Source organism: Dermacentor variabilis, chromosome 2 (assembly GCF_050947875.1).
Source record: "Dermacentor variabilis isolate Ectoservices chromosome 2, ASM5094787v1, whole genome shotgun sequence".
Taxonomy (NCBI): domain Eukaryota; kingdom Metazoa; phylum Arthropoda; class Arachnida; order Ixodida; family Ixodidae; genus Dermacentor; species Dermacentor variabilis.
This window is the reverse complement of record NC_134569.1, coordinates 199758927-199773891: the sequence shown is the minus strand read 5'-3', so window position 1 is coordinate 199773891 and position 14965 is coordinate 199758927. Positions and strand designations below refer to the sequence as shown.

The window sequence follows — 14965 nt, the reverse complement described above, 5'->3', positions numbered from 1 at the left end:
GAAAAGTTTATAACAGCTGTGTCTTACCAGTACTCACGTATTGTGCAGAAACCTGGAGGCTTACGAAAAGGGTTCTACTTAAATTGAGGACGACGCAACGAGCTATGGAAAGAAGAATGATGGGTGTAACGTTAAGGGATAAGAAAAGAGCAGATTGGGTAAGGGAACAAACGCGAGTTAATGATATCTTAGTTGAAATCAAGAAAAAGAAATGGGCATGGGCAGGACACGTAATGAGGAGCGAAGATAACCCATGTTCATTAAGAGTTACGGAATGGATTCCAAGGGAAGGGAAGCGTAGGAGAGGGCGGCATAATGTTAGGTGGGCGGATGAGATTAAGAAGTTTGCAGGGGCAACATGGCCGCAATTAGTACATGACCGGGGTAGTTGGAGAAGTATGGGAGAGGCCTTTGCCCTGCAGTGGGCGTAACCAGGCTGATGATGATGATGATAATGATGATGATGATGAATTGCCGTTTCTGTTGAAGCTCCCGATTCGGTCTTTTTATAAACGACCGGCTTGCTACTGGTACTAGGTATACCCTAAAACGCTCACGCTAGGATACACGGAGAACAAAAATAAAGGTGCTCTCCAGAAGGGGGCAAATAAAGGAAAACAAGCGAGTTCATTTTGCAGCATTAATACTGAGGTGACTAATATGAATGGCGTCACCATTTCAGCGCCCATCAGCAACGGCGCTTGACGTCAAGTCAAATGTGTTGTAAGGCGAAAGCCTTTCTAGGCTCATAGTGAAGTTTGTGTCAGCAGACCTGACCGCCAGAGTGTCCGCCGAAGCGTCGTCACGCCATATGAAGACAGATTAAGGACAGCTTAAAGAATGAAATATGATTGATAGTGACAGTTATTGAATGATATAGTATTGAATAATAATGACTAATAATGACTTGTAATGACTACTAATAACTGCGAAATTACCGATATGTCTAACGACGGCTTGTAATGACCACAATCGATTAGAAATGACTAGAAATGTCTAGTAATTAGTAGTAATGACTAAAATGACTACTAATGACTTGTAGTGACTACTAATGACAAAGAAAAGACCCATATGTCTAACAACAACTTGTAATGACTACAGTTCATTAGAAATGACTAAAATGCTTAGTAATGGCCAGTAATGGCGAGTAATGACTAATAATGACTTGTAATGACTACTAATGACTGCGATATGACCAACATCTCTAACGACGGCTTGTAATGACCACAATTGATTACAAATAACTAAAAATGCTTATTAGTGAGCAGTACTGACTAACAGAAAGAAGAGCAAGAGACAAAAAGAAAGAGGCGAATGATACGAGGAGGAAGAGCAGGCTTTCGCCGTTCACCTCTTAAGAGAGATCTTAAGAGACCCCGTAATTTGTTTTTGTTGCGTGCCCACGGTTCAACGTACGTTCGGCGCCTCCAAGCTGAATAAAACGCTTTTCGATTTTTCCGATCTTTCCCGGGGCGCAGTGTGCGTGATTTGGACATTTTTTTGGTTCACCCAAGGCTGCGCCACGTGCAGCTGCCTAAGAAGGAATTGTTGCGATATTTTGCACAAGCTGTCCTTTTTCATTGTATAGAAACATCAATGTCCTAACCTGCTATTATTTAAAAATAAAAAAGCAGAACACTGAGCGAGATGTCAATTGCTACTTTCTTTCTTTGCTGCAGGCTAGAAGTTTAGCGTTGTAATTTATGTAGAACAATGTGAATGTGCGCTCTCTCCTACACAGACGTACCAAAAAGTCTATAAAGAAAGAAAAATAAATAATCCAACAGGAAACTGCGTGGCCGCTGTTGGCGTTTTCGGCACCTCAACGCCTGGATCTGTGCTGTATCTTCAAGGTTATAGTTTCATTCGAGTGCTTATATATTGATTCATTTATTCTTATACCCTAAAGGCCCATTTGGGAATCACATAGAAGGGGGGGGGGGGGAAAGCCAGTTACAATAACAAACGCACAAAGAACATTGGTAAAATATAGTGATATAATTATATACAGGAAAAGAACATAAGCAAGTAAGCGCTGAACACAGAAATAACCACAAATTGAGGTACACCCTCAACTCGATAACAAAAAAGACCATGATTTATGAGAGATACAATCTCGCTCGGTAGTTTATTCCAGTGATATATTGCCAAAAGTAGTGGTGAACGACTATACAGATTAGTGCGTGCAGAAAAGGGTTGCAACTGAAACGGGTGATCAAACGCTAAAGAGTACTACGAGCTGCGTTGGTGTGAGATTCGCAGAACAAAGATTTACTGTAATAAAGCGCGCGAAAAATGTGATAACTGCGCTATTAGCCTTCGGTTTTAAGAGAGGGCAATGAAAGTGATTCCTCGATATTGATGACGCTGTAGTTGCCAAGGTATATCTTTCTGATAAATCTTGCTGCGTTGTGCTGTATTGCTTCGAGTTGATCGAGCAGATACGTTTGATGCGGATTCCAAATTACTAGGTGCGCGTTCTAGCTTTGAACGAAAGCGTTGTGTATGCTAATAGTTTAGTAGCAGAGTTCGCCAAGTATAAGTTACGTTTAATGAGGCCGAGTGTTTTTGGTGCCTTACTCGTTATCATATTGATGTGGTCGTTCCCAGGTAAGTCAGAGGGTAAGAGAACTCCGAGATACTTAAATGTGGTTAGTTCTTCAACAGGGATTCACTGAATTGTGTAGTGGTTCAGTTCCGGGTTATGTGCTCTCGTGAACGTCATGGCCTTAATATTAGAAATGTTAATTTCCATTTGCCACTGGCGACACGGAAATGCGAGTTTATCGAGGTGTAAATGTAGTTTCTTGGATTTGATGTTAATTATTTATCTGTAGATGGTACAGTCGTGAATAATCTGATAGTAGGAGACAAATTGTTTCCTATGTCGCTAATATAGATCAGAAACAGAATTGGACCCAGGACCGAACCCTGAGGTACGCCGGATTTTACATGCGAAAGTGAAGATGAGTGTCCGTTCACATAGATTGATTGGTTTCGGTTAGTTAAAAATTACTTATCAATTTTGCAATCCTACTGTTTATGCTAAAATTTGTTAGCTTCATCATTAGGTGAATGTGCAGAACGTTGTCAAATGCTTTTGCAAAATCAATGAATATAGCATCTATTTTTATTGCACCATGAACGGTTTTGTGGAGATCAGTCACCAATTCGAACAGTTGAGTTTCACAGGAACGAGCGCGAAGGAAATCATGCTGATTGATAAAGAAAAAATCGTGTTCTGCTAGAAATCTCATGATGGTGTATGGTATTATGTGCTCCAACAATTTACAACACATGCTTGTTAGCGAAATGGGCCTGTAGTTTGAGATTAAACAGCGATGACCAGATTTAAAAATGGGAATCACGCGCACAGTCTTCCAGGCGTCGGGCACGCATCCTGTATCAGCTGAATTTTGGAAAATAGCAGTGACAACAACAGTTCTTCGAGCCTACGGTAAAAAAAACTGATGCGATAGGAGAATCCTACGAATGATTATGGTTTAGAAGGACCGCTGTTGCGTTGGCGATCGAGTTCTTGAGTTAACACACGGAGGAGGTTGCTTATCCACAATAGTTACCAGCCATCGGGTAAGTATGTCTCGTCTTCGGCAGTCTATGAATTCGCTGTCTCGATTTAGAAAAATCAATTTGTTATTTGACCCATCTGTCACATATAAGAGGGAAGATGAAATAAAATGGTAGACGATCGAAGAAAGGTTTCAAGAAGACGACGAGGATGGCGTTAAGAATGACGTGGATTAACCGAAAACGAAAGAAGATAAAGAAGAAGTTTCCAGTGAGGTGACAAGAGATGATTGGTGGAGAAGTATCCGGTGAGATGGAGAGCGACGATTGGTGGAGAAGAGAAGAAGACGAAGAGAAGGATTACGTGGACTAACAAGAAGGCTATAAAAGGGCGAGGAAGGTCGAGACACAGGGGGGAGAAGAAAGCAGCGGAGACTCGGCGGGTGAGGGACGGTTCGACCGGAAGAGAGCGACGCCGGCTAGTGCCCCGGTGAGCTCGCGTTCTACGGCTTTGCTCCGCAGACTTCCTGCCGTTCCTGAACCCGTTCCGGGGAGTCCACGGAGGACGCCACCACCTGCTATGGCCAGGGGTGTCTCTACCGCTGTCACCACTCTTCCGGGTGGTGCCCCAACGCCAACATCATCGGCCACACCTCCACGGGCGCTCGGACCGGGAGCGGGTACGACGCAACCAACGACGCCTCCAGCGACGCCAGTCCTCGAACGTCGAACGCCACTCCGACGCCGGCTACGGGACCCACACCACGCCACATACGCACCGAAGCAGACGTGAGCACGAACGCCAACCACTCTCAATAGAACGCTAGTGGCAGTGTTACCGGTTCGTGTGTACTGATAGTTTTTGTACCGTGTGTGTTAGTTTTGTTAGGTTTGTGTGCTGCTGTTCGTTTCACGTGGGTTGTATTAAATGCGCGTCTGTGTGGGTACACCTGTCGCCTAGTGCATTCTTTCGGCCAGAGTGTTCTCCGGAGGAGATCCGTGACAAAGACAAGTGGCGAGCCTGCCAGGATTCATTTCCTTGTTTCTTTTTGCTTTGTCTCGGATCTTTCCGATCTCTCGACGGCTGAAAGTATGGATTTGGCAAAAACGCTGGAACTGGCGCTCAAGCTAGGGCTAAGCAAGGAAGAGGCGATGCGTCTCTGTGACGAGGAGAGAGAAGAGGCAAGAAGGCAGAGAGAGGAAAGGGCGCAAGCACGCGCAGAGGCTCGCGAGGCAGAAGAGCGAGAGGCTAGAAGAGCTCGCGAGGCAGAAGAACAGGAGAAAAGAAGGATAGAACGAGAGAAGGAGTTCATTTTGTGGAAACAGGCGCATATCGCAGGAGGCTATGAGGGGATCACGGACGATGATCAGCGTTCGTTAGCTGGTACCGAATTTCCTAGACCGGCCCGAGTTTGTCCAAGAAAGTTGATGGCTCCCTTTGATGACAAAAGAGATGATTTGGAAGCGTATCTGCAACGATTCGAGCGGATAGCTTTGGGGCAAGGCTGGGAGCGTAGTGAATGGGCCACGGCATTGAGTATGTGCTTAGTCGGGGAGGCGCTGAATGTGTTTGGAAGGATGCCGGCTGCTGAGTCCATGGACTACGAGAAGGTTAAGAAGGCACTCCTTCAAAGATTCAGGCTTACGGCAGAAGGTTTTCGGCAGAGATTTCGCACCGCGAAACCCGAGGATTCGGAAACCGCTAAGCAGTTCTCCTGCAGGTTGACCAACTATGTCGATAGGTGGATCGATATGTCCAACACGGAAAAGAGTTTTGAAGGGGTTCGTGATAAGCTGGTCACAGAGCAATTTTTAGCGTGTTGCAGCTCAAAGCTGTCACTATTCTTGAAAGAAAGGAAGTTGTGTTCATTGGAAGAGTTTGCCGACACTGCAGACCAATTCCTCGAGGCTCAGGGGCTGAGAAATATGAGCAAGGGGAGGGAGGAGACACAGAAGGTCCCAGAGACAGATGCGGCAAAACCAAGAACATATGGCGGTGCATCTAAGGCGCCAGTAAGGTGTTTTCTCTGCGGCAAGGTGGGACACCGTGCAGCTGACTGTCGAACCAGTAACGTTGCTCAAAAGACACAGGCTGTGTGTCAGGGTTGTAAAAGGAGAGGACACACTGTGGATGAGTGTCGGTATAGAGCGCAAGACCAAGCTGCATGCGTTGTCAACTCTCGGGCAGAACTTGTCACACCACCGGAAGTTCCGCAGCCGAAGGGAGAACAAACGCCACTGGGCAATGAGGTGGTGAGTGGAGAACCCCCATTCGAAAGCAGCAATGCCGGTGGTGGTTGGGCAAATAGGGGACCGTCCTGCATTGGTGCTTAGAGACAGCGGAGACAACACAGCTTTGGTTAGGAGAAGCCTGGTGAAGGACGAGGAGCTTACAGGGGAAACATCGACCCTCACTCTCGCAGACGGCACAGTAGGGTACCTTCCTGAAGCCAGAATTCTAGTGTCCACACCATATTATACTAGAAAGGTTGTGGCAAAATGCGTAGAGCAACCCATCTATGACCTCACCTTGGGAAACATAACGGGTGCAAGAAGTGTCGAGGACCCCGATCCCGAGTGGAGGATGCTCGACGTTGTAGAACTCCCAAAGGAGGAGAGGCCCACGACAGCTCCAGCGGGTGAGGGAGCAGTCAGTTTCTCGTCGGCAGTGGAGACAAGAGCTCAAGCGACAGGCAGAGCAACGCAGCGTTTAGAAAGAAAGGAAGAGGGTAAGGAGAAGATATCCAAAGACAAGAAACGCACGACCAAAGACAAGTGCAAAGGCAAGACGCGCACGAGCAATGACAAGTCCAAAGACAAGAAGAGCAAGAGCAAAGACAAGAAAAGCAAAGGCAAGGATAGTAAAGAAAAGAAGAAAAAGAAGGGTTTCTGTCCCTGGCTAAGAAGCAAAAGCAGCAAGAACAGCAAGAACACCAAAGAGGAAAGGGGAGGCAAGCGCAAGTCCAAGAAGGCCAAGAAAGGCTCCTCTAAGGAAGGCAGCCCGAGATCCAGAAGCAAGGAGAAGGCTGGCAAGGCTAAGTCCAGCAAGAAGGTGGGAAAAGGAAGCAAGGAGAAGGCGGAACAAGGCAGTAAGGAGAAGGCGAGCAAGAAGCGGGGCTCTAAGAGGCACAGCAAGAAAGAGAGCAGCAAGGAGAAAGACAAGGATATGCAAAGTAAAGAAAAGCAACAAAGCAAGGAGAAACACCACAACAAGGATAAGCATGAAAGCAACGGAAAGCATAGCAAGGACAAACAGAGTAAAGAGTCCAGTAAGTCCAGTTTGGCCTTACAAGATTACGCATTTCAGGTGGAATATATTAAAGGCAGGGATAACGATGGAGCGGACTTTATGAGTAGAGCCAACTGAACAGCTCTAGGTATCTCTGGGAGGTATCTTGTTGTTGACGCTGTGCTATGTATCTCAGAGATGTATCGTGTTGTTCGTGTTGGTGTGGTTGTTACGTGATTTTACAAACGAGTGCGTTGTGGACATTAACATGTTTATTAAGGACACCGTGTGGACAATTGCATTGTTTTGAAATCGCAGTTAAGCTGTGGACATTAACATGTTTAGAACACCGTATGGACAACGGTAGTGATGTGTTAGTGGTGTGCTTTGGTTTGTGCTGGTCGTCGGCGTTGTGCTGTGTGGTGTGCTGGGGCCAGAATCGCCACAGAAGATGGTCGGCTGGCTGGATGGCCTGAAGAGGAGGACGACTTGAGCAGTTTTTCAGGGAAAAACTCTTGAGAGAGGGGGCCCTTGTCACATATAAGAGGGAAGATGAAATAAAATGGTAGACGATCGAAGAAAGGTTTCAAGAAGACGACGAGGATGGCGTTAAGAATGACGTGGATTAACCGAAAACGAAAGAAGATAAAGAAGTTTCCAGTGAGGTGACAAGAGATGATTGGTGGAGAAGTATCCGGTGAGATGGAGAGCGACGATTGGTGGAGAAGAGAAGAAGACGAAGAGAAGGATTACGTGGACTAACAAGAAGGCTATAAAAGGGCGAGGAAGGTCGAGACACAGGGGGGAGAAGAAAGCAGCGGAGACTCGGCGGGTGAGGGACGGTTCGACCGGAAGAGAGCGACGCCGGCTAGTGCCCCGGTGAGCTCGCGTTCTACGGCTTTGCTCCGCAGACTTCCTGCCGTTCCTGAGCCCGTTCCGGGGAGTCCACGGAGGACGCCACCACCTGCTACGGCCAGGGGTGTCTCTACCGCTGTCACCACTCTTCCGGGTGGTGCCCCAACGCCAACATCATCGGCCACACCTCCACGGGCGCTCGGACCGGGAGCGGGTACGACGCAACCAACGACGCCTCCAGCGACGCCAGTCCTCGAACGTCGAACGCCACTCCGACGCCGGCTACGGGACCCACACCACGCCACATACGCACCGAAGCAGACGTGAGCACGAACGCCAACCACTCTCAATAGAACGCTAGTGGCAGTGTTACCGGTTCGTGTGTACTGATAGTTTTTGTACCGTGTGTGTTAGTTTTGTTAGGTTTGTGTGCTGCTGTTCGTTTCACGTGGGTTGTATTAAATGCGCGTCTGTGTGGGTACACCTGTCGCCTAGTGCATTCTTTCGGCCAGAGTGTTCTCCGGAGGAGATCCGTGACACCATCTAAACATGTTCGGATTCCTTCAAAGCGATGCGTGGTGCTCTATAGTATTGCCTGTGGAGTTTTCAACGAGCACTACTCTTTACTAAATGCATCTTGGACATGCCTTTCCTCTATTTCATTACCGCTGCTGTCACCGTGCATCAGATGTGATAGTATTTTATCACATCTGGTATATCACATCAGGTGCGTAGCGTGTAGCCTTCATATGACAAGAAAAGTTTACTGCCCTGAACCGGTTCGCGAACCCTTATAAGATTTTATTTCTCCGAACCGGAACTGAAACCAGAACGATATCGGAGTGCGTTGAACCCGAACCCAAACCGCACCGGTAGTTTCTTTTTCCGTTCGAGACCTTGTTTTCAATAGCGGCCCAGTTGCAAAGACGCGCTCTCCACTTGCCCCGTCTACCGTCTGCAAGCGTTCCTCCTTCTCTGCCTTCTCCCATACCGAAGCCGGAGAATTGCGTCACGAATGCGTCACTGGCCCCGCCTTCTTTTTTTTTTCTCTCTCTCTCTCGTGTTCTTGTCAAGCGGCGCACTTCCGGCGGCGGTCTCGCGGACGAGCTGTTGCGTTTGTCTCGTTTTGTGCCGCGGACGATTTTGCGCGCTCAGCGCGAGAACACCCGATTAGTGGTATAAGTAAGTGCCACGATTACGAGCACTGAGGCAGGCGCGAGAGGATGAAGGAGCGTGATCGCGGCACTGGAGCGGGGTACAATATGACATAGTTTCGTTCTCTGGGCGCCCGACTTTAGGACGTCGGAACAAACAGATGAAACGGAAGTATACCCTTGCAATTTTTTAACAATAATGCGCGAGCGCCGACCACACGACGTGTCAGTGGCCTTGCAGCGGTGAGGGGCACTCCTGAAGCGAACAGTGCAGCAGTACACATTCGAACTAGAGTTCGCCTTGCACGACCGCACGTAAAGTTGCCAATCCCGCCGTCCCTGGCCACTACAAGGCCGCGGACACGCCTTACCGTCGACGCTCGCGTGCTATTGTTAAAAAATTGCAAGGGTGTACATACTCACTTGCTACGGTACGAAGCAAAACAAAAACATGCAGACGTTCGGTTTGTATGTGTTATTACTTCTCTAAACTGTATAACAGATTAAACAAATAACTGATGTTGCATTGAATAATTCTCGACGTCACGTGTCACCGTGACCGAGTCACATCACTACCCTGTACGTAGGCGCACTTGAGCAATTAACGTCAACTCTCCTGCTGGGAGCGCGGCGTCCGCGAGGAGAAAGGCAGATGACGTTTGGTTCAAAATCTAAGCATATTCCGCGGCGCGTAGGGATGTAATACTTAGCAGACGCGATCGTTAGCGCGCATTGTATGCGCTCCACTCATCAGCTCAAAATGGCCAGACCTGAGGCAGCTCTAGCTCGGCAGCTTTCATCTAAATACATGGGAACAGAGAAATAGTTTTCATCGGCAACCTCTGCACCGATCTTGATTAAGTTTGTCGGATTAAAAAGAAAATTAAGAAATCTAGCAATAGTAAGAAGTTGAGTTTCAACTTATGCCAGAAATATTTTTCAAAAATATGTTTTGAAAATTGCAAGGTGCGAAAAACTGGAGCATTAACTTTACAACTTAGTAACGCAGAAATCAAAAACGATATCAGCTTTGCAAACTGCACCTGATAAACATTAAAAAGATGGGTCTGGATCACTGGCCGGGTTACCTTGTCGCTGCCCGCGCTGCACTGGTGTGTCCCGTTCCGAACTGCAAAGGTGCTCGTGATCAAACGTCAAGAACTGCACGATAACAGTGACAATCGAACCAGCCGAGCAGTTGTTTTTTGGCGATCGCACCGTAATGTAATGGCGCTGATGCTTCAATGGTAGCGTAGCAAGCGAAACTGTTAGCGTTCGTATGTCCGATTCGCAAACACTAACGTCGTCTCATCGAAGTGTTTGTGTGAGTTGTCGCACTTTTGTGCGCTCGTTTGCTCAAACGTCCAGAAACATGCGTGAAGAGCCTGCCACCGGATCAAACCGAGGTCGTACGTGTGTTTTACACACAGTTAAATGTTGTGGTCTGTTCACATTCCCAGCTCACCAAGCTGAGAAGGAGCACGTGTGAAGGCGAGACACCAGAGCAGCAAAAGCGATACTCCGCTAAGGTATGCAGCACGAAGCCAGATAAGGTGCAAGGCAGCAAGGTGCAAGCAGGGACCATTCACATTTTGGCATTTGCTGTACAAATGAATTCAGTCGACAGGATCATGGGCAACAACGTTGACCACGTCTGCTGAAGGGATAGTTTGGCCCTCACATTCTCTAGAGGCGTCCTTGAAAGGTCTTTCAGGCAGGCTTTCTCTTTATTTTCGTTGCTTTATTTCCATCGTTGGTGAAGTTCTAACTTCACCAACGATGGAAACAAGTGTACGCGTTTCCGTTGCAAACGTCGCGCACGCATCCAAATGTACCGCGATTTTTCTGCTCTGATCTTTACCAGGTGGCGCGCCTCTTCACGCGACAAAGGCTGCGTCGTGACCAGACCTGCCCAGTGTTGCCGCTCCGTGAATTCCTGAGCTACCTTTGGTTGAAAACTCGCATTCTGCGAGGCCAGGCCGCCTGCAGAAGTGCCTCCGCCGGCAACTCCGATTTGACTCCGCCAGACACAGTGAGCACGGTGCTCTCTTTCTGCAGGGCAGCCTAGACCGACTCATCACGTTGCTTCGTTCGCAGCTCAAACTACTGCTGGAGCTGGAGCGGGTGGCCTCGGAGATGGCGGAAAGAGCGGACCGCCTGTTTGCCGTGCCAGACGAAGAGAAGGTTGAACGCTGGAAGTCCCTGCACCTGAAAACAACGCACGCCCCTCCCAACACCGTTAGCGTGAGTAGGCTGCGACCCTGCATTATTTGGTCGACTCGACTTTACATGCTAGACATGCGAAACTGTCTCAGAAAGTTCGTGGCAAAATTATTTTCGCGTGTTGGATCTCATATAAGACAACCACAGAGACACTGCGCCGTATTCTTCATTAACTGCTCCTTTTGAATTGTCGCTTTTTTTACCTTTAGGATGAGAACCAATATTCACAAAAGTTCTTGTTCCGTATTACGAGAAAACCCTTACGGTAGTATTGCGCGTAAGAGCAGATGCTAGCCGCTTGTAATGTTGCACGGCGCCTTTGGATTGAGAAGGCGACTGGCCAATGGCAAACAGCACTTACGAACGAAAGGCTTCGTTAATTTGGCCCATCTTCTGTAAGCACCGTATGCGAGTGCTTAACGCCGTGACGATCGTCTAGGTGTTACGCCAGTCTTTAGGCGTGATATAGCATTATTGGTGGGCACCCATGTGCGAGTGTACGACGGAACGCTCTTACTAAAGTTAAGTTTTTTTTTTCAGTACGGGCACTCCGTAAGACTCCCATCGTAAGAAGTTTCAGTGGAACCCGTGGATGTAACACATATCGGACAGCACTTAATCTGTAATACAGAACGGGTCTGTTCACCCGAGCGAGTCGGTGACATTCATAATTTGATCAAATAGACTGATAAACCTGTGCCCATCTTTCTCATAGGCTATAGCGCTTCCTAAGCAGCGGCACTGGCTAGTCGCGGTTGTCATCATAAGGTAGTCTACAGATAACTACGTATGGTAGTTACGAACAAGAAGCTTCGTGAATTCAGCCTACATTGTCGAAAGGCGCGAGCACGGCCAACTGGAGCAGTTGGTCGGAGCCCTCTCGCCCAAATGTAAATTTTCCACGTATAACTGCATGCCCTGGAGAGGGCGTAGAGCCTGTATTTGACAACTGCCTTTCGTTCCATGAGAAATCGCCTTGAAATATTGCCTTGGTTTCGCTCCTGTATAACGTTGCGTCGTTTCTTTAGCACCAATATTTTCACGAGGGTGTCTGTAAACGTGTCAGGCACAGTTGAAACATCTGTTGCACGAGTTGCATCGCTACACGGCTGCGCCTGCCAAGCTGAGTATCTTATTCGCTTCTAATCGTATTTTTTCTGTTGATCGATCGAGGGACGGCGCGTTTCAGGATAGTGTGCTTAATGTGCCTTCATATTGGCGTTGCGAAAGTGCTTCATGGATGAAGTTGTGCAGAAGTGCTTGCAACCGATATATCGAGTTTAGTCGATGCGTTTTATGCCAAAGCCGAGCTCATTATTCCTCTTTCTATTTTCTTTTCAGAGCAAGAAAAGCGGCTGAAGATCCTCCAACTTCGCCTCTACTGCTGCTCCGGTGTACGCTTCTAGTTTACGGAAACGAGTATTTAGTGATACCTCACTGTGATCGGTTAAAAAAAGAAAGAAAAGAAAGAAACAGCACGGTGCGAGCATAGAGCTTGTAAAGTCCCAAGAACTATGGCCGGAAAAATTACACTGTTACCTTTTAACATTATACAAACGAATGACGCAAGATAATTTGTATTGCCATTGAGCCCTAAGTACTGTGCAAGACTGCATAACATACATAAGCAGATTTAGAAGTATTTGATGTTCTTTCTTTTAAGTATAAAAAATCTGCACTGCACTTTTTATGCCAATTTATTTATTTAACTTTTGTTTTGCGCTTGTGCAACAGTGTAGCGAATGCACCTTAGTTTTCCAGGATGTAGCAACTTACTTTCCAGCGTCATCCGTTCTTTCGCAGATGCCACGTGCAGGTCGCACAAGTATTTTTTTCTTTATCCATATCTTTAGCTGACAAATAAATGCTCATGTATAATTTTTAAAATAATAAACACATGGTTCATGATGTACGAGTCACGTTTTTCTTCAGCACGCATCGGCAATGATCATGGAGAAGGCATGGTTTACAGCGTGATCCACCTCTCTATTAGGCGTAGCACGCCTGGCACCAACTTGACTGCCTGTTTCTTCTTAAGGAATCTGCTGAAGCTACTGGTATGGGGCATTTTGATGAATGATTAGGTGTACGTTGTGTTAATGTTCGTTTGGCATATAATAGGGAAAAATTTTAAAAATCATGCAGATACTCCTCTGGGAGTTGGCTAAGTATGCGTAAGCATTGTACCACTTCTCAGCTCTACGAAGCCCAGTGTCATTATCAACGTTATGAAACTTGATCCTAACAGCATAAACCATTATCGGTCATTATCAACCTTATCAGACTAGTTCCAACGTTTGTCAAGCCTTGTCGGACTCTGTCCGAGGCTTATCAGCTCTCAACAGTCGGTATCAACCTTATTACAATATCGATCCTTACCAACCCTTATTTGTTCTTATCAACCTTATGGAATATGAGTGATTCTTAGCAACTCTTATCAGTCCTTATCAACCTTGATCCGACCCATATCAACCCTTATCGGTGCTTATTAATCTTGTTAACCTTATTATAATCTCGTTAGAATTGCTCCGATCAAAAATTGGTTGAGGTTTAACTCTTGTAGACCTAGTTATCATGAGCGAAAGGTCTATTTGGCTTCATTTTGCTAAGGCTATGCAGACAGTGTTTCATGAAAGTTAGGCCACAGTCTTTCACACACGTTATACATGCTGCCGAACGAGTTGTCCGTGAAGTCGCACTGAAACCTGGCCGTCGCAGTCGAGTGTGCCGTCAGCTGAAGGGCGTGGTTCATCAAACATGCGCTGTGGGTGCCTTTGCTTGTATCCACGGCTTCGTTTCCTTCTGCTTCTTCGTGTTGCTGGACGACGGCGCCGTAGCTTTGATCTTCGTACACTTCCGCGCATGGCAAGCTTCTCTATAACGTGCTAACCTGGCCTCCCTTTCCTCCGGTTTTTCAGGAGGCAACTTTGCCTTTGCTTGAGATATCGCAGCTTGCCGTCTAGTTATAGGTACTGAATGATTGGATTCAACCTGTCGCTTGCGCTGAAGCGCACGCACAGACCGCCCAGCCGGCGCGCCATCCATGGCCAAATTGAGCGACTATGCGCCGGCGAAGCAGCCATTAAAGGCCTATTATAGTCCGGCATGGCGTGAGCGCGCGCACACGTTACGTCACGTTGGCGAGAACAAAGCGCCTATAGTTCGACCGATGGTTCGACGCACTGGCGCAACCGACGTAACCGGACGTGGCCAACGCGCTCTGACGCGTTCGGCATCCAGCGACGCTCGCCCGCGCGCCGATAACGTCGGACTATAAACGCGTCTTTAAAGGGACACTGAAGGCCGCCCCACATTCAGCGTTTCTACCGGCGTTTTTTGGCGTTGCGTCTCCCGGCGTGGTCGCATGAACGGCGCCAGAGAGGGCGTCCAGCCACACGAGCGGCACGCGGACCAGCGCCAGCGCAGCGTCGCACAATGTGACCAGATTTATTTTACCAGATACCTCCTAAGCTAATTGTGTAATATCAATGAAAAGAGCTGTCATAAGTATTCTTCAATGCAATACTTATGTTTTTTGCATAGTTTTACGCTAAATAAAATATTCAGGGCTGTGTAGAAAAATTACACAAGGCTAAGCTTCAGAGAACTGGCAGCAATATCGGCGTGAACATCACGAGCGGTCGGCGCGTCGGCGTGCGAAGCTGAGCATCGAGGGTTCTTTATTCTATGATAGAGGGGGAAGTAGGTGCTTTTTATTGCTAGACGCCATACGCCACATCATGGAAAGAAGGCAGCAGCTTTTGCTGCTAAAAAAGAAGCTCCTGCTTCTCATTTGGTACACCCGGCAGGACGATGGCGGCGACTTCAATCCACAAAACGTTTTTTTTAACACGATTCTTGTGTTCCTTGTGTTTGGTCTGCCATAATATCGGCCTTGCTTCTACAATGGCTATAAGAAGCTCGTTATCGATCTTCGCCGGTAGCATGATTGAAGCAACCAAACAAAAAGCAATGG

General features: G+C 47.4%; 1 protein-coding gene across 1 annotated transcript in view; it reads left to right on the top strand.

Annotated features, from left to right (window-relative positions):
• The window catches only part of LOC142573038 (uncharacterized), an 87299-nt gene extending 74398 nt beyond the window's left edge, over window positions 1-12901 (top strand). The window contains exons 21-23 of the mRNA XM_075682538.1: window positions 10631-10798; window positions 10864-11010; window positions 12331-12901. Coding sequence (XP_075538653.1) covers window positions 10631-10798; window positions 10864-11010; window positions 12331-12348 — 333 coding nt within the window. The 3' untranslated portion in view covers window positions 12349-12901. The remainder of the gene's footprint in view (window positions 1-10630; window positions 10799-10863; window positions 11011-12330) is intronic.
• The last annotated feature ends 2064 nt before the right edge of the window (window positions 12902-14965 follow it).